This window comes from Lepisosteus oculatus, chromosome 11, assembly GCF_040954835.1.
Source record: "Lepisosteus oculatus isolate fLepOcu1 chromosome 11, fLepOcu1.hap2, whole genome shotgun sequence".
Lineage (NCBI taxonomy): Eukaryota > Metazoa > Chordata > Actinopteri > Semionotiformes > Lepisosteidae > Lepisosteus > Lepisosteus oculatus.
The window spans coordinates 14,409,939-14,432,445 of NC_090706.1; the positions used below are offsets into that span (position 1 = coordinate 14,409,939).

General features: G+C 55.9%; 2 protein-coding genes across 4 annotated transcripts in view; one reads left to right on the plus strand and one right to left on the minus strand.

The window, feature by feature from the left end:
• Positions 1-12,536, plus strand: part of camsap3 (calmodulin regulated spectrin-associated protein family, member 3) — a 42,288-nt gene extending 29,752 nt beyond the window's left edge. For all 3 annotated transcript variants that reach the window (XM_069195739.1, XM_069195740.1, XM_069195741.1), the window contains 11 exons: positions 14-107; positions 616-667; positions 846-916; positions 1,618-1,690; positions 1,815-3,981; positions 4,542-4,663; positions 5,516-5,769; positions 6,239-6,335; positions 6,444-6,559; positions 7,222-7,340; positions 7,738-12,536. In XM_069195739.1, coding sequence (XP_069051840.1) covers positions 14-107; positions 616-667; positions 846-916; positions 1,618-1,690; positions 1,815-3,981; positions 4,542-4,663; positions 5,516-5,769; positions 6,239-6,335; positions 6,444-6,559; positions 7,222-7,340; positions 7,738-8,040 — 3,468 coding nt within the window. In that variant the 3' untranslated portion in view covers positions 8,041-12,536. The remainder of the gene's footprint in view (positions 1-13; positions 108-615; positions 668-845; positions 917-1,617; positions 1,691-1,814; positions 3,982-4,541; positions 4,664-5,515; positions 5,770-6,238; positions 6,336-6,443; positions 6,560-7,221; positions 7,341-7,737) is intronic.
• On the minus strand, positions 12,178-22,172 carry nr5a5 (nuclear receptor subfamily 5, group A, member 5). Its single transcript, XM_006631569.3, has 7 exons — positions 21,719-22,172; positions 20,884-20,984; positions 19,844-19,985; positions 18,564-19,165; positions 16,958-17,077; positions 14,959-15,106; positions 12,178-14,427 (listed from the first exon to the last, which is right to left on the minus strand). Exons 1-7 carry the CDS (start codon positions 21,810-21,812, stop codon positions 14,180-14,182), a joined length of 1,455 nt encoding a protein of 484 aa, XP_006631632.2. The 5' UTR covers positions 21,813-22,172; the 3' UTR covers positions 12,178-14,179.
• Positions 22,173-22,507: the final 335 nt, after the last annotated feature.

The following is a 22,507-nucleotide window of genomic DNA, read 5'->3' on the forward strand; positions in this document are numbered from 1 at the left end:
GCTGTTTTGACAGGTGAACATCATGACCTTCATGGCCGAACTGTTCGGCTGCTTCGAGGTGCAGAAGCCGGATTTCGTTCAGCCCAAAGAGCCCCTGGACCTGCAAGGTACTTGAGACCGTGAGGCCCAGGGCATACGAGCAGGGAGGGGCGGCCCCGGTCAAGCGCAGGCAGGAAGCTGGCCCGAAGCCTTGTGTTGCCGACAGGGAGGAGAAACCCGTGTTTCAATACCGTGGAGGGGGTCTGCTGTGCACGTGTTAGCACTTCGCGCGGCCTGGCTTCAGTTCGTGGGGTGCGGTCTGTGTGGAGTTTGCATGTTTCCCCTGGGTCCTCCAGTTTCCTCTCGCAGTCCAAAGACATGCTGTTCGGAAAATTTAGCCCTGGTGAGTGTGAGTGTGAGTGTGAGTGTGAGTGTGAGTGTGAGTGTGAGTGTGAGTGTGAGTGTGAGTGTGAGTGTGAGTGTGAGTGTGAGTGTGAGTGTGAGTGTGAGTGTGAGTGTGAGTGTGAGTCCTGTGATGGTACCCTGCTGGAATCGGCTCCGGCTCCCGGCTCGTGGCTCGGTGAATCGGTGGGAGCTGGGGGACCTCGCCGTGAAAAGTCTTTTTGGTTTTTGCAGACCCATCCGGACTGAGCGACTGCACCACGCCAACCAGCGCCAACAGCAACAGGTACCAGGCGTTCGGCTCAGACCTCACCCTTCCACTCCCCGCCCCCCCCCCCCTTCCTCTAAATCTCCCTTTTTTCCCAGAAGAGTTGGCAGTGTCCTTTTAAAAGCCCTTTTCTAGCGCAGAGCAGTGCTTGGCGCGTCTCCAGCCTCCAGTGATTTGTTGACTTGGTGTGTTTCAGTGCCTCTCCTGCCTTCGTCTTCAGACAGCCCTTCCTGCCCATCTCCCCGCAGTCCCCAGGGGGCGTGCCAGGTAGGGACTCGCAGTCCGCACCGCTCCTCCATCACGCCTGTGCTGCATGCTGCCCTTCCCATGGAGTCCTGTTGCGAATGGTTTGAAGCACAGCCTATAAACTTGTCTTCACTAGTGAAAAGCAGGGATTTGCTGTTGGGGTTTAGAATGCATAACACAGGAGAGCTGCGTCTAGGGGTGCAGTGTCAGCTCTCTCCTTCCCTGTGTGGCTGTGTGTCGGCACTGGCCAGCCCCTGATCCTCTGTCTCCCTCTCTGTGTGTCAGAGCTGGCCAGCCCCTGACCGGCTCTCTCCCTCTCTGTGTGTCAGAGCTGGCCAGCCCCTCTCGGCCCCTGACCGGCTCTCTCCCTCTCTGTGTGTCAGAGCTGGCCAGCCCCTGATCCTCTGTCTCCCTCTCTGTGTGTCAGAGCTGGCCAGCCCCTGATCCTCTGTCTCCCTCTCTGTGTGTCAGAGCTGGCCAGCCCCTGATCCTCTGTCTCCCTCTCTGTGTGTCAGAGCTGGCCAGCCCCTGATCCTCTGTCTCCCTCTCTGTGTGTCAGCGCTGGCCAGCCCCTCTCGGCCCCTGACCGGCTCTCTCCCTCTCTGTGTGTCAGCGCTGGCCAGCCTCTGACCTGCTCTCTCCCTCTCTGTGTGTGTCAGAGCTGGCTAGCCCCTGTCTCAGCCTCTGACCGGGTCTCTCGACTCTGTGTGTCTCGTGTACAGGAGCCCTGACACAGTCTACCTCAATGCCGCATGTGGAGGGTGTAGGGAAGACCTGGCCCAAGAGACAGATCAGGTACAGCCCGACTCTTATCTGTTTTTCTCTCGGTTGCTCACTCTTCTCCCATCCTCCCCCTGTCCTTTTCTTCCTGCGCGCAAGGATTCATTGTTCTCCCACCTCTCTCCCTCTCCGTGCCCAGCCGCCCGCTCTCCTCGGCCGTGTCCTTCAGCATCCCGTTCGGCCTGGACAGCGACGTGGACATCGTGATGGGGAATCCTGTGGGCATGACTCGCTCCATCAGCTCCGACAGCCTGGGGCCCAACGTCTTCCAGCCCGCGCCTGGCGCCCCCCCCCGGGCCACCTACACCTCTTCCGAGGAGGTCCCGGACTTGGGCGGGAAGGGGAAGGGGGTGGGAGGGCAGACGGCTGCCCAGACCGGCCAGAACGGGCCCCTGGGGTCTCACAGGGCGTCCTGGGGCACTCAGACGCCCCCCGTCAAGATGCGCATGGAGAAGGACCCCGAGGGGCTGGAGAACGGGCTGGAGGAGAGTGGCTACGCCGACCTGCCCACCATCGAGGAGGCCCTGCAGATCATCCACAGCGAGAGCAAGATGGAGCCCCGGTTACACCCGGACGGCGCCGCGGACGGGTTCTACCTCCACTCCCCGGACGAGCCTGCCGGCTTCCGGCACAACGGGAGCCCCTCCCGCCTCAGCTCGTCGGCCCCGTCCCGCGCGGGGATGATGTACCGGCCCTCGGGGGAGCCGCAGGAGAGGGAGCGGGGCCAGCGGCGGACGCGGCGCACCTCGGAGGGCTCCAGGGCCTCGCGGGACGACGACTCGGTGCTGCGGGACGGCAGCGTGGACTCGGACGCCTCCGAAGACCTGCCCAAAGCGCCCGCCGCGCCGGTGCCCGCCGCCGCGGACGGGGACCCCCGAGACGAGGCGGGCACCGGGACGCTGTCCCTGTCCTCGTCCTCGGACAGCGGCGTGAAGATGACCAGCTTCGCGGAGCTCAAGAAGAAGCTGGTGCCCGCCGCGCCCGCCGCCGCCACCACCGAGACCCCCAGGGGCAGCCCCGAGCCACAGATGACCACCTGGGCGCAGCGATCGGAGGAGAGCCCCAGCAAGAGCCCTGCGCTCAACACGGAGATGTCGCAGCTGGGCGCCAGGCTGGAGGAGAAGCGCCGGGCGATCGAGGCCCAGAAGAAGCGCATCGAGGCCATCTTCGCCAAGCACCGCCAGCGGCTGGGCAAGAGCGCCTTCATGCAGCTCAAGAAGCATCAGGACGGCGGCGGCGAGGCCGAGGCCGAGGTGCCGGAGGAGCTGGGCCAGCTGACGCTGGAGGAGCGGCTGGCGCGCATCGAGGACGAGGAGGAGCAGCCCCCCCCCAGCGAGGACCGGGACAAGCTGGCGGACGGGTCGTGCCAGGAGAAGCAGGTCACCTTCTCCCCGGAGATCCGCAAGCCGGAGGAGGACGCGCACCTGGGGGACTACAACAAGGCCGTGTCCAAGCTCAACGCCGCGCTCAGCTCCCTGCAGAGCGACATGCAGCGGCTGGCCGAGCAGCAGCAGCAGCTCATGCGCAAGAAGCCCGCCACCCAGGCCTGGGTCATCCCCGCCAGCCCCAAGCCCACCGCCGCCGCCCCGCCACTGCCGTCCCCCCGGCCGTCCCGGGAGCCCACGCCGCGCTCCGCCGACCTCTCCTGCTCCTCCCCGTCGCCTTCCCCGTCTCGCAAGCCCGCCAGCCACCCCGCCCCTCCCAAATCCCCCCAGCCGGCCCCCCGGAGGGCGCAGTCCGTGCCACCCAAGAGCCCCAAGCACGCCCGCCCCCTGGACCTCAAGTTCCCGCCCCTCACCCGCGTCCTCACCCCCCCCAACAACGTGGACAACCTGCCTCACCTCCGCAAGTTCTCCCCCAGCCAGTGTCCCGTCCAGACCTCCTCCTCCTTCAGCATCGGGCACCCCCGGAGCCCCATAGAGCCGGGCAAGCCCGTGGGGCCCATCCCTAAGCCCCCCGGCCCGGAGGACGACTCCTCTGAGACGGGCTCGAGCGAGGAACCTGCCATGTTCAGCCTGGAGCTGGAGGGCCACTCCCGGCCCCCCGTGGGCCCCGTCGTCGGGCCCTCTTCCTCCCGGAAAGAGCCGGGAGGGGGCAGCAGTTCGGGGGCGCCCTCGGAGTGCTCCTTTGAGAGCGACCTGCAGCCCTCCTTCAACGGCAAGCGCAGCAGCCTGATCGAGATCTCGCTGTCCTCGCTGCGCGGCCCCGAGGAGGCCGAGGGGGACGAGGGCCCCGAGAGCTTCAGCGACTCCACGAGCGACCACACGGAGCCCGAGCAGAGGGGCGGGCTGGGCTTCTTCTTCAAGGTGAGGTGTGGTCCTTAATTGAACCAGGAGCAGTCCCTCGCTTCAGGAACTTCAAGAATTAACCCCCTGGAAGTCTTGAGCTATACTGCTGGCACCTGGCGTAGGACAATCCTCTCAAAAGGCCAAATGAAATGCCAGACTCGGGGGTGCTCTGTGCTCTCCACCACGAGCATGTCCCATGGTGCACAGGGCACCGAACCGTAGCGCAAGCAGGCGAGATGGACAGGGAGGGGGTAAGAGGGAGGTAGGAAGGATAGCTGGTAGACCAGAGTGCTTGTACAGGCTTTCCACCATGAATGATTAACTCAGACCATCAATTATTTATTTTTGGCCTATATTACTGGGATCGTAGCATTCCGAGGAGGGTGGGGGTTATGTTCCTGAGCCGTAAAGAGGACAAGAATCTCCTCCCAGTCTGCCCTGTCCTTGTCAGGGATTTGGACAGCAGAGGGTTAGAAAACCAGTGCTGCTGTCCCCAGGCCAGACCAGCGTCTGTTTGTCAGTCGGTCAGCCGGTCTTGTGCATGTCCACGCCTGAGCCTGTGTCCGTGTGCCCGTCAGGACGAGGCGCGGCCGGAGGACGAGATGGCGCAGCGCCGGGCGGCGCTCCTGGAGAAACAGCAGAAGCGCGCGGAGGAGCTGAAGAGGAGGCGGCAGTGGCAGGAGCAGGAGCGAGAGGCCAGGTCAGTGCTGTGGTGGTGCGAGACAGACCCTGGACTGGAACAGGAGGGCAATGAAGTGTGTCGTTATCGCTGTCCCAGGCATGTCCAGGGTGTAGGGGTTAGAGGGGCCTCTGTGCTATCACAGATCACGCATGATGAAATGACTTCTGTCGCTTGACCCACCAACAATCAACCAGCGTGCACACTGACTGACCGACCAACCAGCGTGCACACTGACCGACCAGCACTCCCACTCACTGACCGACCAACCAGCGTGCACACTGACTGACCGACCAACCAGCGTGCACACTGACCGACCAGCACTCCCACTCACTGACCGACCAACCAGCGTGCACACTGACTGACCGACCAACCAGCGTGCACACTGACCGACCAGCACTCCCACTCACTGACCGACCAACCAGCGTGCACACTGACTGACCGACCAACCAGCGCGCACACTGACTGACCGACCAACCAGCGCGCACACTGACCGACCGACCAACCAGCGTGCACACTGACCGACCAGCACTCCCACTCACTGACCGACCAACCAGCGCGCACACTGACCGACCGACCAACCAGCGTGCACACTGACCGACCGACCAACCAGCGTGCACACTGACCGACCGACCAACCAGCGTGCACACTGACCGACCAGCACTCCCACTCACTGACCGACCAACCAGCGTGCACACTGACTGACCGACCAACCAGCGTGCACACTGACCGACCGACCAACCAGCGTGCACACTGACTGACCGACCAACCAGCGTACACAGTACTAACACACATGCTCACTGGCCGAACAGTCAACCACACTGACTGACCATCATGCTGGCTTGCTGACCGACTGTCCTGTTCCGTGCTCAGGCCTCAGTCCGAGGAGGGCAGAGGGCGTGTGGAGGACAGGCCCCCGGCCCCCCGGACGCCCCCGCCCGAGGGGACCCCGCAGCGCCGCGGAGACTTCACGCGGCAGGAGTACCAGCGCCGGCACCAGCTCAAGATCATGGAGGACCTGGACAAGGTGCTGCGGCAGAAGCCCACCACGGTCCGCGGCGTGAAGAAGCAGAGGCCCAAGACCGTCTTCCGGGACGACTCGGTCCTGGCCCGCAGCCCCGTGAAAGGTCTGGAGCAGAACCTGCCCGCCCTCCCTCTCTCAATTCGATTCGATTCGATTCAAGGTGCTTTATTGATGGGTACAATCAGCGTTGCCAAAGCAAATAAAAATGAAATTCACGTGAAACAAAACAAAAAATAAAAGTAAAATAAAATCAACAGACATATTACAAACATTTACAGCAAAGACATCACTCTCTCTCACCCTCTCTCTCTCTTTCACTCTCTCTCACTCTCTCTCTCACTCTCCTGTGTCTCCCGCAGGCTCCAGGCTCTGTAAAGTGTACCCTCACTCCACGCTGTCTCACTCTCTCACTCTCCTGTGTCTCCCGCAGGCTCCAGGCTCAGTACAGTGTACTCTCACTCCACGCTGTCTCACTCTCTCACTCTCCTGTGTCTCCCGCAGGCTCCAGGCTCAGTACAGTGTACTCTCACTCCACGCTGTCTCACTCTCTCACTCTCCTGTGTCTCCCGCAGGCTCCAGGCTCAGTAAAGTGTACTCTCACTCCTCGCTGTCTCTCTCCACCATGGCCAATGACACAGGCGGCTCCCTGATGGTGAAGAAGTCCCCCAGGTGAGAGGCTGACACAGGCAGGCTCACATCCCCTCTGGACACGTCGGCATTCTTGTGTGTCCTGCCCCCCCCCGGCTACTGACCAATCCACTTCCCTATCTCCCTCAGAGCTGATTCGCCCTTGGGTCTGATGTCACCGAGCCGGCTGGCCAATCAGAACGGAGAGAAGGACTGGGAGAACGCCTCTACTGCCTCCTCTCCTGCCTCTATCCCAGAGTACACAGGTGCGTCCCAGTCTTACGCCACAGAGACTTCAAGGACAAGATAAACTCATTTAGAAAATCTTACTATACCACAGTTTCAGAGCCTGTCTGTAGCAGTTTCAGGCTTTTTCTTAAATATGACATGCCAGCAGGAATACAGACTTAACCCCTTCGTCTGTTGGTGTACAATACTGTAGACCACTGTAGCTAAATCAATTTCTCCAGTTTGGCTAAATTCAGAACATTTTAGTTCAAGGGCTGTAGCCGACGCTTCTCAAGTGCATGACAAACTACTTGTACTCAGAATGAAGGTTTGGAGTTAAGAGTACGAGTCACAATGGTTTGTGGGTATGAATGTTAATTAGTTTTTCGTCCAATCGTTACGCTACAGTTTCTAATTCTGCCCTTTTGTACATAATAGTTGAAGTTATGGATACAAGCATACAGACGGCTGTTTCACTTTTACAGCCCTAACAGGTCAAAATTCAAATATGTATTAAGAAAGCATTTACTGCCCGTTATAAATAAGTCAGTTTATTATAACATGTAAATGCTTTATTAGTGCCTACTTACGTAATGGACAATTCATTGTTCTGCAGGCTATAAAGAGTTAGGTGTAGGTCACATATCATGCAGGTTGGGAAGAAAGCGTCCTGATTCGTGTTTTGTGTTTGTGTCTGAAGGTCCGAAGCTCTATAAGGAGCCCAGCTTCAAGTCCAACAAGTTCATCATCCACAACGCCCTGTCGCGCTGCTGCCTGGCGGGCAAAGTCAACGAGCCGCAGAAAAACAAGATTGTGGAGGTAAGATACCCCCCCAGGCTGCCGATCGACCCTCTGGGCTGCAATTTAATTTCACTGTCCCTGTATGGAGGCCAGGGGCAGTGCAGTGTGCTGCAGGAGGACCTCCTCCAGTTTAACCAGGGTCCTTTCTACTTGGAAACTAGAGATCGCATGGCTGTGTAAGAGCAGGGGGGTCAAGCCCAGATCCTGGCTAATCTCCACTGATCGAACTGGTGCGGCAGCTGCTTCCTCCTGCCCCTGCCCTGCCGTGTGCCTCCTCGGTTTCTCTTTGGGGTGCTTTGGGTGGAGAGTGGGTCTGTGAGTGCAGGTACTTTAACTGTAATCCCTGCGATCCGTCTCCCTCCTCTCTGTCCCCTGTCCCCTGTCCCCTGCCCCTGTCCGCTGCGTGCTCTCGCAGGAGATGGAGAAGAGCAAGGCCAACCACTTCCTGATCCTGTTCCGCGACTCCAGCTGCCAGTTCCGCGCCGTCTACACCATGAACCCCGAGACGGAGGAGATGGCGCGGCTCACGGGCTTCGGCCCGCGGGTCATCACGCCAGCCATGGTGGAGTCCATCTACAAGTACAGCTCCGACCGCAAGCAGTTCACCCCCATCCCCTCCAAGACCATGTCCATGAGCGTGGACGCCTTCACGATACAGGGGCATCTGTGGCAGAGCAAGAGGCCGGGCACCCCCAAAAAGCCAGGCACCCCCAAATAGCCTGAATATGCGGCAACAGCCAAAGACCAGCTCCACCTAAAAACAAATAATTTCCACCCCCCCTCCCTCCTTCTGCCCACCCTACTTTGGGCCTCCGGCTCACCCTGGGGAAGATCTGGTCCCGGGAAGAATGGACCTGTGTTACTGGGGGCGACCTCCCTTTCTGTGTCCAGCTTCTGACCCGCAGTTCCGGACCCCAGTGTCCCGACCTCTTCTTTCTGCAGCCACTGGCCTTGCCAGGACTGTCTGTCAGTATCTCCCCTCCCCTCCATCGGCGAGTTCCTGTTATCAGGATGGTGTGCATCAACAGGACCTGGGGCCACGCCCCCCCGGCTGTTTGTTTGTAGGACGACTCCTGTTTAAGCTGTGATGACCTGGTCGCCGCGATGGGTCAGGGTCGTGACCCAAACCCAGAACCCGTCTGGAAAGTGGAGCGGAGGGGTGCAGCGTTTTTTAGGAAATTGTGTAGACACCGATTTGCCAAACTCAACAGCCTGGTGAACAGGGGCTTTTGTGAGGGGACGTGGCTTTAAAGGGTGTGGCCTGTGGGTGTGGCCTGGAACGGGGGCGTGGTCCCCAGGCTCTGGACTCACTTACAATGCCTTGCTTTTTTTGTGTTTCTGCTTCAGTGAAGAACCTTTAAAAAACGGTGGTGAAGACCGAAGGAAAAGAGGTGTGGGTGAAATGTTTTATTTGTGTAGGGCCTGGCTCTGCCCCTGCCCCGCAGCTCAGAACCAGACGGCTCTGGGCCACATCTTGAATGTACTGTACAAACACCGAGCCCGTCCGTTCCTCAGCGGGACAGAGCCGGGGGTGTTTCTCGGTGCACCACGAGAACACCTCTGTCCCGATGCGCCAACTGTTTTTTAATTCTGGAGGAAAGGCATTCATCTCTTTGCCTGTGGAGGGGAGGGTAAGGACAGCCCCTTTCTGTCTGTCCAGGCAGTCGGCCTATTTTTCTACAGCTTCGATGCTCTTCTGGACAAACGATATATACACAAGACCGAATTGCACAGCCTGTAGACTCCTCTCTGATTACAGGCCCGCGCCCGAGTCCTTTCTTCTGACCGGGCAAGCAGGACTTTTTGTTATCTCCTTGTTTTTGATGCTTCCTTGCAGATTTTTAGCAAACCTGTATGCTTGTAAGGAGCAATGGAAGAATGAAGTACTAATAATATATATATATAATATATATAGAGGTGGTTGCAAGTCAAAACTGCAAAAAAAAATGCTTCTGTTGAAACGAATCCAAGTGAAAAATCAGAGATGATCTGTATATATGAAGGCTATTTAATGATTTTGTTTTCTTTTTTTTTGCGATGATTTGTATGAACTGGAAATGACTCTGTAAGGCTGTAAGCTTGCTTGTTGCTGGACATGAGCGGCGGAGTTTAATACGTGTGGGCGAATGGAGCAGAGGGGCGATTTAGGGCGTATGCTAGGGGATCTGACCCTACAAGACCTGGGAAAATAAAAAAAACTACATTTGAAAGCGTTCCAGATTGCTGGAGGATTTGAGTGAAGGTACAGATGCTCTTTTGTAGGGATCTAGAACACAGATATTTGTCTGCTAGTTTTCATTCCACCATGCAGTCTTAAGTCTGGGCTGGAATCAGTTGTTCACCCAGTTAATTAGTACTGTTTCTGGGATCACAGGTTTCTTCAAAAACCTGGAGTGGTGTAGGGCCCTGTAGGACTAGGAGTGGTTGGGGTTCAATACCCAGTGGCGCTTCTAACTTTGGGCTGCACAACTCCAGTCCAGGAGGTCTGGTAGGTTTCTGGTTTTCTTTCCACCTGAGCCCATAATTACCTCATTGAACTCAGTATTGGCTTAACTGGACTCATTGATGCTTGTCCTATCCTTGTTCTTGAGAAGCTGGAGAGTTGGGGACCCCAGTCTAAGCGATGGGGGGGGGTTGACCAGTGTCACTCCAAAACTGACAAAACCTAAGCTTGCTTTTCGCCAGTAAGAAGCAGCAGCTTTTTTCCATCATTGAATCAATGCAAGTATATAGAAAAATAAAGATGCAAGATCGTTTTGCCCCCCTTTGTATCACAGAAGCCACCCTCGCCCAGAAGACGCTGCTGCACAATTCAGTGTTGTGTGAGCGGGGACCCTGCTCCTGGCAGCTCTCTCGTCACACAGCCCCAGTCTCGGTCAGCAGAGGCGATGAATCTCCCCGTTTTTATCTTCAGTTCGGCTGAAGGCACATCCCACAGGGCACTTCCAATCCAGCCAGGGGGCCTCGGGGTGTCTTGGGGTTCGTGGGGTGCTCCGAAGAACTGTAACAGAGCACACGCGAGGAACGCAGTGTCTTGTTCATTCACAGGTGCGTTAAGAGGTGATTACGAATGATAATTTAAAAGGGCTTTCGCTTAAACACCTTAGTTATTGTTTTTGGACAATCGTCTTTGTTTTCTTGTGCACTGGAATGCTCGATCAGTGTTTTACCCATTTTTCTAAGGCATGTTCTCCCTGTGTTCACGTCGGTGTCCTTCGGGTGCTCCGTTTTCCTCCCACAGTCCACAGACATGCTGGTGGGTCAGCTGGCTTCTGGGAAAACTGGTCCTGGTGTGTGTGTGTGTGCGCCATGCACTGGTGTCCTGTCCAGGGTGTACCCTGCCTTGCACCTGGTGCTTGCTGGGATCGGCTCCAGCTCCCTCACGGCCCTGTGCTGTTGGAAGCTGGGCTGTGGTGTAAAACAGATGTGCGTGCTGTGTTTGTCCACAAGACCAGAACCGGTCCGACTGAGCTGAGTGAGCAGAACCTTCTCGAGTTAGCCCAACACACACGGACCAGCGGGCAGAAGGTAGAAACGGGCTGCAAAAGCAGTGGTGTTGCTATTAACGAATATAGCGCTTAGCGACTGTGAATCCCACAGCTGACAAGGTGTGGGGCCCGTCTTCAAGACTTGAAGACTCCCCCTTTCAGCACAGTGCTACTCAGAGTGGGGTCTCCCCTGCTCAGCATTTTAAGCCTCACCAGGGAAGAAGCAACTGCAACATGTTGAACTAGAAAGTGGTTAGAAACCAATCAAAGCAGGAGCCGGAGAAAGGCCAGCAGTTTGAATGCCAGCTATTTAGTCTCCTGTGACACTAGGGTGTCCCTGTGGGTTGCATCCTCCTGGGGGTCTTTGGCAGCTCAATCTCTCAATTAGCTTTGCGAGCCTGAATGTTTGCTGTACTGGATGGAAACTGAACACCTCTGTCAAGGCGTGAAATTGTGTTGTAACTACTGTACCCCAAATTCAAGGGTCTTATACAGATCGTGGGCTATCGTCAATAATGAGCCAATAAAGAGACCTGGTCGACTAATTTAGAAGGTGAATTGCAAATGAAATTTGAAGATGGACACGGGGTGAGTCCCTGGTTCTGGGGTCCCCTGTGGTGCAGCTTATCCATACCTTAAAACATGTCTTCTTGGGTGTCACTGCCTTCTTTTTTAAAAAAGAATTTAGTCTCTAGTTGTTCTCATTTTGCAATAGTACAGTGCCCTGCTGTGCTACCACCACCTCCCAGCCAGAGAACAGCCCCAACACAGCACCAAGCACCAAAGGGAGTGGGCTCCAACACAGCAGCATGGTTTATCTGCTGCTGCTTGGTCTGCCTTGAATCAGCAGGGGCCTGATGTAGACTATCACGACTGCCTCTCCGGTGTGGAAAATTGGTGAGGGGGGAACCCAGTTTTTTTTTGGGTGTGGTTAAATAGCCAGTCTCTATGATGCTGGTCTAGTGTTTCCTGGACATGTGTGTTGTATGAATAATTCACTGCACCCTACTGTCTGAGGTGCAAGATGCTTGCTGCTAAATAACTGGACTAGGGTTCTGATCCGATCTCCTTACTCTGAGGATCTGAGTTCCTTGGCACCACTGAAACCACTAAGAAGCCGACTGCAGGCACACGTGTTTGAATCGGACAAAGTCTTGCACGCACCTGCTCTTGTGAGCTGCGCATTACGATCTCAGCACTCAGCCCAATCAGATTGCAGGGCCCTGAGATGTGATGCAGGAGGCCGTGTGTCAGCGTGTGTCTTGAGTCTTGAGTCTTGAGTCTTGAGTCTTGAGTCTTGAGTCTTGAGTCTTGAGTCTTGAGTCTTGAGTCTTGAGTCTTGAGTCTTGAGTCTTGAGTCTTGAGTCTTGAGTCTTGAGTCTTGAGTCTTGAGTCTTGAGTCTGTGCACGCGCTGTGGTTTCTGTGCTGTCCTACTGTGAAAACTGCCACCTCTCTCCGAGTGAGGTGCGTATTTATTGGAAGGATGGAGATGCAACTGTGCTGGGTCTTGTTCTGTTTTTGATTTGCAGATTTTATTATTTATGTCAGGGATCTGATTTCTGTTGATGTCGTTTCTGTGTTCACGAGGAGGTGGATGTTTTCCCCTCTTGCCGCTCTGTGCATGAATGTCGCCTCCCCAGCCCTGAACTGTACATATCCCCTGTCCACACAAACGAGCCGCAGGTGTTGCCACCTGGGAAGACAAATAAAACCCTTTTAAAACGAGCCTCAGCTTTTCTTTACTGGAGTCAATTTATTTATTTATTTTTCCCTCATGCCCAATTTGATTTACAGCTTTGCGTTTCTTGTGTTCCATCCCTGCCTGTAGGAGCTCATTTTTGCCATCCAACTTTATTTTAAAAATGCCCACCATAATGGGAGCAAGAGGCATTTCTTGAAGGGATGAGAGGTTTTCAACATGGTATTTGAATTCACCTGTTAATGGACTAATTTAGTCAGAGATGTCTGGGGGTGGGGGGGGGGGCTGAGGGAGGGCAGGAAAGTGGGTGAGTGCACCTCACTGCACCAGGGTATATCGAAGTGGGGGCGTCGACCCCACTGTCCCAGATCAAACCCCTCCCCCTGGCACTCTGGGGCAGAGGGTCCGGCTACGTGGCTTGACCTTGTGTCTCTCACACTGTCCTTTCAGTTGAAGAGATTGTTTCACGGCACAGCCCCAGGGTGTCTCTACAGAGTTGATTGCGGGGCTGATCCATCCAGTTCATGGTGGGGATGGTACTGGTTCCCCTGCCTGGCCCGGTTCATTACACTGACCCACCCACTTGCGCCTGCGTGAAAGCCTGGTGTCCACTGCTTTGTTTGAAACGGGTGGTGGACGGCGGCTGGACACCGGCCTTCCGAGCTGGCTTGTGATGAGCTGGTTCCAACCGCAGCTGCTCCGTCTTGCTCGAACCCTCACCGGCCCGGGGGCCAGGGCTCGGCTCGGGCGGCGCCTCCCTCGGGCTGGGGAGGAGGAGGGAGACACCTGCTCCTTCCTCTTCTCCAGTACGAGGCGCGATCCAGTTTCCCCGGATTAATGGAAAAGAGGCCGCAACCACATCCCTCCCCCTCCCCCTCCCCCCCACTGGAGAGGAGAGAGGGTTACCTCTAAATCTACTGGGAAGATGGGAGCCGAGGACAGGTGCTCCCAACAGTGAGACGTCATGATGATTCCTCAGGCTTCTAGAGCGCTTTTCTGGACTCTCCACTCGGAGCGCTTTACAGGTAATGGGGACTCCCCTCCTCCACCACCAATGTACAGCCCCACCTGGATGATGTGACGGCAGCCATGGTGTGCCAGTACACTCACCACACACCAGCTCTCAGTGGGGAGGAGAGCAGAGTGATGAAGCCAGTTCAGACATGGCGATCAGTAGGAGGACACGATTGCTAAAGGCCAGTGGAGGATTTGGTCAGGACACTGGGGTTACACCCCTACGCTTTTCGAGAAGCGCCCTGGGATTTTTAATGACCACAGAGAGTCGGGACCTCGGTTTTACATCTCATCTGAAGGACAGCACGTTTTTACAGTATAGCGTCCCCGTCACTATACTGGGGCATTAGGACCCACACAGACTGCAGGGTGAGCGCCCCCTGCTGGCCCCACTAACACCACTTCCAGCAGCAGCTGTAGTTTTTCCCAGGAGTCTCCTATCCAAGTACTGGCCAGGCTCACACCTGCTGAGCTCCAGTGGGCAGCCAGTTGTGAGCTGCCCACACGCTCACTTGAATGCTGCCCCCCCCCTCCTCTGGATCCCCGAAGCTGGAATCGGAGGGTGTGAGGCGGGACGGTCCGTCTGTGGGGTCCGGGTGAAAGCGGAGCGCCCGTGCTGGCAGGGGCAGCAGGTGTGGAGTGCCCGGGCCGCTCCTCAGGCCTGCTTGGCGTGCAGCATCTCCGTGAGCAGGGAGTTGCAGGGCAGGTCTCCCTGCAGGTGCCGCAGGTACAGGTACTCCTCCGTCTGCAGGCTCAGGCCGCGCACCTCCGGCAGCTTCAGCAGCAGCTGGCCGAACTTGTCCGTCTGGCCCGGGTGCGCCGCCATGGTGTGCTCCATGAGGGTCCGGTTCACACCCTCCTGCACCCGCTCCACCTGCCCGCCGGCCCCCAGGCCCCTCGTGTCTAGAACACGAGAGCAGAGGCGTTAGGAGATCTGTCAGGGGCATTACAGCAAGAGGACAGCCGGTCCAGTGGTTAAGATACAGGACTGTCACACCAGGAGGACAGCAGGTCCAGTGGTTAAGATACAGGACTGTCACACCAGGAGGACAGCTGGTCCAGTGGTTAAGATACAGGACTGTCACACCAGGAGGACAGCCGGTCCAGTGGTTAAGATACAGGGCTGTCACACCAGGAGGACAGCCGGTCCAGTGGTTAAGATACAGGGCTGTCACACCAGGAGGACAGCCGGTCCAGTGGTTAAGATACAGGACTGTCACACCAGGAGGACAGCCGGTCCAGTGGTTAAGATACAGGGCTGTCACACCAGAAGGACAGCCGGTCCAGTGGTTAAGATACAGGACTGTCACACCAGGAGGACAGCCGGTCCAGTGGTTAAGATACAGGGCTGTCACACCAGGAGGACAGCTGGTCCAGTGGTTAAGATACAGGGCTGTGACATCGGGAGCTCACCAGGTTTTAGAATATACTTACCTGGGTTGAAAAGCACAAGATATTTGAGACACACAAACTCCTGTCTGTCCAGCTGCAGTGTCCGCAGTCTGGACACTAGGTCCTGTGCTCGAGACACCAGACTGGCCAAAGTGTCCCCCGCCTGGGACAGCACAGTGGACACCTCAATCTGAAATGGACAACATAAGGATTATAGAATTACATTTTCATTTATCAAGAAGCAGTTTAGTTCACTGATATGTTAAGCCAGTCACAAGCTAAAGGTCTGTATTTTATTGCAGCTGGGTTACTCAAAAACAAGACCTTCCATTGCAGTGCAAGTCTTTGCCAAGACATCTGTTTAATTATGTAATTCAATTTAATTATTGTGTTGATTTAAAAAAATAGCCATTTGACCTTAAATCATGAGCTGGCGTGGACAGGGTGCGGCAGAACTTGACATCCCCTGAGTCAGTGCAGTACAAGCAGATAGATGAGACCTAACCTATATGACTACCTTTGCGTTGGCCCCCTCTTGTGGCCATCTTCTAAAACTGCATTTAAAAAATAAACTCGATAACTTTACATTATAAGCTATAAACCTTTAAAGCAGGGGTGCACAACCTTTTTTAATGCAAGATCTACCTTTTCCATTTGCCAGTCCAGCGCGATCTACTAGTGTGAATTTGAAGCTCTGATATAGGAAAAACAGACTGTGGGCACATCCGTACAATAACGATACCCATCACTAAAATTACAGTAAATAAAAGCAAGCGACTCATGCTACAGTGAACCAGTAATGTTCCCCATTTTAGAAAAAAGAATATCCTATCTTGTACACTGTGAGCATCGGCCATGAGACGCTTATTTGAGAACACTTGTGATTCTTTTTTTGAACGTGTTGACACTGCTGATCATGTCGATGACATTTTTATTTTGTCCCTGCAGCTCGACATTCAGCTCATTCAGCAGTCCAGTCCAGTCTGGGAGGACTGCTAAATCCAGAGGCCACTGGTCATCCTCTAATCGGGCATATTCACCGTGTTTAGACGACTCGGGGAGCTCTTTGATTTCAGGCAACAGCTGTCTGAACCTCGCCAACCATGTTTGTTTTTGAAATCTCCAAACTGCAAGTCAGCTGCCTCAGTAAACGCCTTTTTTTATGACTTCTCGATCCCTGAACGACTTGTTGTGTTGAGCCGCGTCTCACACGGAGCGATGCGATGATTGCCGCTTTCCCTCTTGTATTAGGCCTCGTGAAAAACCAACGGCTGCTAGTTGACATTTGATTTTTTCCGCTTTTCTTTTCCGTAACTCCACATCATTCGTTTTTGTGTGCAGTTTTGAAACGTTGTTCTATATTCCCCCTTTTCACGTAGACTCTACCATCGCAGATTTGAATGCGAAAGTACAAAAAAATAATCATGCTCCCATTCCTTGTGAGTTTTCGGTCTGTTTGCTTCATCATTTTCGCTCAAACACTGCAACTATCAAATAGGCGTTCAAACAGCGAATGTGGGGTTCGTGCGGCAATAACCAAGAGAACGTTCTTGAGTCACACACAACGCTATTTACGGAGCTCCTCTGGCCTTTTTTTCAGTCAGCCAGCACTCAGGGAAGAGACTTTTACAACCCATTCGACAAGGGTCACACACACACACAAGGGCAGTAAAATGGACGACATTACACGCACAGATCTGAATGAATTTTTAGGCTATCGAAAAAAGTAAATAGTCAAATAGCTCATTTATTTTTTACCAAACATTCTGGCGATCGATCGGCTGGTTGGGCACCCCTGCTTTCAAGTAAGGAGGGAGGATAAAAACTTTCAGCACTATCACTGATCAAATCTGAATACTTATTCCCACTATCAATATTGTATATGTGTATCAAAAGATTCTAGCCTGTGGCTCTAAAAGTGATCACAGCTGCCCGGCGCCCTTACAAGACCCTTGTATCCCAGCATGAGACAGGGCGACTTGCCCAGCTGCTCTGACTGGTGCTGCTGCTGTTGCTATTGCCCATGCGGCGCCATTAGTACCTGTTGCCCGGTAACCAGGTAGATGCTGCCTTCTTTCCCATAAGCCACCTGTCTGTAGAGGTGGTCGAGCACCAGCAGCTCACTCCAGCAGCCCTGCAGCAGGGCCATCTGCTCCTCCACCTGAGAGAGAAAGAGAGAGAGGGAGAGAATTGCATTGATCAGCACACATCTGCACCAGCTCCTGTTCACTTTAAAAAAACACACAAGGGCTCCACACACTGGATCAGGAACGTGCAGGCGACACAGTGTTTCCTGTACTGTGTTCACGTAATAACGTGAAAAAGGTTTCAATCGAGAGGCTGTTCAGTCTATCCAGCCTACAGCAGCCAGTAGGTAACTCATCCCAGGATCTCATCCAGCCTTTTGTGTAGAGAAGCCAGGTGACTGGCTTCCACCACCTAGCTGTCACGACCACCAGGGAGTCAAGACCAACTCTTAAGCGAGCTAATCAGCACCAGCAGCGGGTGATTATTAACAAACGCCGCCGCACAAGTTAAACCACCTGCACACACTCCACCGTGCGCAGTGCTATTTATACCATCTTCACCTGCTTCCCGCTGCTCGGTATTGAGTCTACTCCTTGAGAGCTCTACCTGGCGTTTTTTCCCGTACCTCGTTTATTCTGATTATTGGGCTCCCCTTCTGCCTTTTCGACTTTGCACCTCGCCTCTCGCCTCGGACTGTTTGCCACCGGAGTTCTCCCTGGATTACTATTTGCCTTACGCCTTTTGACCACGACCTTGCCTCTCGTTTTGGATTGTTCACCTGCCTCTTCTTTTACCCGTGCCTGCGTCTGCTCAGGATCCTTGTATCTTCCCACCAGGGATTCCTAACACTAGCTGGGCAGCTTGGTCCACACTCCCACAACCCTTTGTGTAAAGAAGCCCCTTCCTGTTCTGACTGGAGGATCTCATCCAGCCAGTTTTGAAAGAAGACGAAGGACAGACAGAGTGAGAGAGACAGGGAGTGTCACCATCGTACGCCCCTCCTCTTAAGAACGCTCCCGCCCTTCCTTGTTTGTGTTGATTTTTCCTGCACCTGATCCTGTTCCAGCCCCCTTCCTATAAAAGCCAGACGCTCCTACCAATCTGGGCTCAGCAATGGAAATGGACGCCCGGAAGCCCACCTACCAGCGAGTCCAGGAGGGGCTCAACAGCATTGGCTTCACCACGGCGTCCCGGCCATCTGGGTCTGGGGCTGGGAGCGCCCGGCCCCGTTACCTCTTTTATTTCCCCCGACTCTTCGCCAGATCCCGCCCCGGCTTTTAACTCCTTCTTGTTCGTCTTGGATTGATTACCCGGCTCTGGACATTTGCTCACCCTGGGATATTCTTATGGACCCCCTTCGGACTTGTTTGCCTGGACCACGCCCCCTCGAGCACCTGCACACCTTGGACACGCCCCCCTGTTCTTCCAGCCCCGATCCTAGTCTTTTTTCCCCGTATTGTCTCACTCCCCTCTGGATTCTGCTGCCTGCATAGGGTCCTGAAAACCGCTTCGTGACAGGGAGACTGACCGCCTGTCCGTCCCCCCCGTACTGGACCAGCTGGACAGAGGGACGCGGTGCCAGGAACAGCGCGTCGAGGCGCCTCCCCCCGCCCCCTTACCGGCAGCTCCTTGAAGACGGCACAGCTCCTCGCCCACTCCACCAGCCCCAGCAGCGTCTGCTCCGCCATCTTGCACATGATCCCGAAGGTGTTGAGCCGATCGTGTTTGCCCCGGCTCGCCTGCTCCCTCTGCAGGCAGGCCAGGATGCGGGCGCACAGCTGCGACTCCTCGGGCTCCCAGCGCAGCATCTCGGAGAGGCCGGCGGGCGCGGGGGGGCCCGGGAGGGCGGGCAGGGGAAATCGGGCTGGCGGGTGGCTGTAGAGCCCCTGCGGGGGGTAGCTCGGGTGGGCCGGGGGTTTCTCGTTCAGGACGGCTCGGGGGCAGAGGGTGTGCGCTGGTGCCGCGGCCTGCCCCCTGCAGAACTCCTGCAGCTGCGGCTGGGCGCACTGAGCGGCGGGGGGGGGCTCTGGGGGGGTGGGAACAGACGCCAGGGCCGCCTGAAAGCCGTGCGTCGCGCCGGACTGTCCCGCCGGGCTTTCCGCTTTGAACCTGCAGGGGGCGCTGTGGAGATCAGCCCATTTCTGCTGCTTCAGCTGCCGGTCTCTCCGGTACAGGGGCCCGAACTTGTTGCGCCCCCCTCTCATCCTGTCGGCTCTCACCGCTGTGGGGTAGAGAACGGCGTTAGTGCCGACGCAAGCTCACAAGCTCACCCCCCTCCTCCCTTTCTCCCAGCCTGACTCGTCAGTAAAGACTCCCCCCCCCCCAGATCAGCAGAGTTTGCACCTCAGACACTGGAGAGGGAGAGCAGGAGAGAGAGAGGGATAGAGAGAGAGAGAAAGAGGCGAGGGAGAGCAGGAGAGAGGACAGGAGAGAGAGAGGGATAGAGAGAGAGAGAAAGAGGAGAGGGAGAGCAGGAGAGAGGACAGGAGAGAGAGAGGAAAGGGATAGAGGGATAGAGAGGGAGAGTTGGAGAGAGGGATAGAGAGGGAGAGAAAGAGGAGAGGGAATGAGGGATGGAGAGGGAGAGTTGGAGAGAGGACAGGAGAGTGAGGGAGAGAGGGATGGAGAGGAAGACAAGGAGAGAGAGGGAGAGAAAGAGGAAAGGGAGAGAGGGATGGAGAGGGAGAGAAAGAGGAGAGGGAGAGAGGGATAGAGAGGGAGAGAAAGAGGAGAGGGAGAGAGGGATAGAGAGGGAGAGAAAGAGGAGAGGGAGAGAGGGATAGAGAGGGAGAGAGAGGAGAGGGAGAGAGGGATGGAGAGGGGACAGGAGAGAGGACAGGAGAGAGAGGGAAAGAGGGATGGAGAGTGGACAGGAGAGATAGGCAGAGAAGTCACCCACCCTCCCTCCTCATGCCCACGCTCAGACACTTCTGGAAGCGGCAGTAGGGGCAGCGCTTCCTCTGCGTGGTGTCGATGGGGCAGCGCTGCCTCTCGGCACAGGCGTACTGCTTGTTGTTCTGCACCGTCCTCTTGAAGAAGCCCTGCGGGGACGAGCACAGGGGGGTTGCTGCTGGACGTCAACGCCTGTCTCACAGGGGCAGGGGGGACGACAGGCGGAGAGTGTGGGAGGTTATGTAGATGATTGGGCCCCACAGTCTGCACTGATGCCTCTCGGCACTGGGGCCCGGCCCTGGGGTCAGCTCCTGGGGTGCTGTCTGTGTGGAGTTTGTATGTTCTCCCACTGTTCACATCGGTTTCCTCCCACAGTGCAAAAACATACTGGTAGATTATTTGGCCTTGCTGGGAGTTCATGTCTGTGGCTGTGCGCTCTGTGATCGACTGGCGTCCTGCCTGGGGAGTACCCTGCCTGTGCCCGTTGCTTGCTGGGATAGACTCCGGCTCTCCCATTGACCCTGAGTTGGATGAAATGGTTTGAATCTGGATGAAATGGATGTCAGTGAGAGTCTGTGTGCAAGATGGATTCAGGTGTCACCCCCCCCCCACCTTATGCCAGCAGCCATATCATTCTGCAACTCACAGCAGGCAGCCCGCTGTAGCTCAGCAGGTGTGAGCCTGGTCAGTACCTGGATGGGAGACTCCTGGGAAAGCTAAGGTTGCTGCTGGAAGTGGTGTTAGTGTGACCAGTAAGGGGCGCTCACCCTGCTGTCTGTGTGAGTCCTAATGCCCCAGTATAGTGATGGGGACACTATACTGTAAAAAGGTGCCGTCCTTCAAATGAGACTTAAAACCGAGGTCCTGACTCTCTATGGTCATTAAAACTCCCAGGACGTTTCTTGAAAAAGAGTAGGGGTGGCTGCTGTCACCTCATCCAGGTGGGGCTGCACACTGGTGGTGGTGGTGGGGATCCCCATTACCTGTAAAGCACTTTGAGTGGAGTGTCCAGAAAAGTGCTCTAGAAGTGTAAGCAATTAATATTACCTTGCAGCTTTCACAGGTCAGCAGGCCGTAGTGGTATCCTGACACCCTGTCCCCACAAATCGGACACGATTCCTGAGGGGCCTCCGGCTTCACCGGCGGGGCTGTGGGCAGAGAACAAGCTGCACCATTCACTAGGAGGGGGCCTCTCTCTGTCAGACAGCCTGCTTCTGGCCAATTCACAGTGGGACCCTTCCTTCTGAAGATCATAGTTCCTCGTACCTGCTGTCTGAAATCTAACCCTTTCCCTTTCCCATAACTTCCTCATGGGGTACCACAACACTTCCTCTCAGCTCACCACGGTTCCCAGATAGAGAGCTGCTCAGAGAGTCATGTGACTGGAGAGAGCAAGGCAGCGATGTGTAAGAGAGAAGCTTGGAGTTTATGAGACAGTCATACACACTTCAACACACAGGCACATGTCCAGGTTTATAATCCCTCATTGTGCCTCTAGCCAGACAGCTTGAAAGCAACAGAATCCACAGAGATTTGACAGTCAGAGATTAGACAGACAGACAGGTAGGGACAGACATGGACAGGTAGAGACAGAGAGAGACAGGTAGAGACAGACAAGCAGGTAGGGATGGACAGATAGAGCCAGGGACACACAGGCAGGTAGGGACAGACAGACAGGCTCAGGTAGAAACAGAGAGAGAAACAGGTAGAGACAGACAGGCACAGGAAGAAACAGAGAGACAGGCAATTAGGTAGGCACAGACAGGTAGGGACAGACAGGCAGACAGGTACAGGAAGAGACAGAGAGACAGACAGGTCCAGGCGGATCCCTGTCCCTGCTGCTCTGCTGTCCTGTGAAGGGCTGACTCCCCTCGGTACTCACATGCAGAAGAGGCCTCCTTCCCCAGAAACTCCTGGATGAAATCTCCGGGAAGGAAGGGCAGCTCCGAGGGCGGGTCCGAGGAAAAGACGCTCATTTCGGGAGAGAGCCCTGCCGCCGATCCCCCCCAAAGTCCGGGGATCTCACTGCGAGAGACGCCAGCCGAGGCAGCGACAGGGAGAGAGCGGGGAGAGGGGAGAGGTGGCTCCCAGTGCCTGCGCTCGGACTTTGCTCCGCCAGCAGGGTCATAAACCCGGCTCCCCACCCCGGGAACAGCTCCGCGCTCCCAGGAGAGGCCTGGCCTGCGGGCTGAGCAGCACAGAGCCCCGCGCTGGGCACGCACTGCAGATAAGACACCAGCCCCCTTAACCTCTTCCTGCTCGGCCCCGCTCAGAGATCGCGCTCCTATCTTCCCTGACAGCAGAGGCAGGGGTATCTGAGCTCTCTCTCTCAGGACTGGGCCCCACTCCCCATGTGAGGGCTTTTGGGGTGCCCAGAAAGCGAGGAACAGGCTCTGCACCGGGGGGGCCCTGGCGACGCTGTCTGTCTGACTGAGTGGTCAAAGAGGAGGCTCTCTCCTCCTGGGCCCGTGTTTCTACGGCAGGCGAAGGAGCAACACAGCAGAGGAGGCCATTCGGAGCGGCAAACGTCTTTCATGAAACCCAACCTGCTGTTTGAAAGAAATCTGGCCACCTGAACATCTGCCAATCGGAGCAGAGGTGAATTAGCCTGAGAGTTTCGCCAATTGACGTCACAGCAGATAATGCGGTCCAAGGGTGTGAAATTATCTCT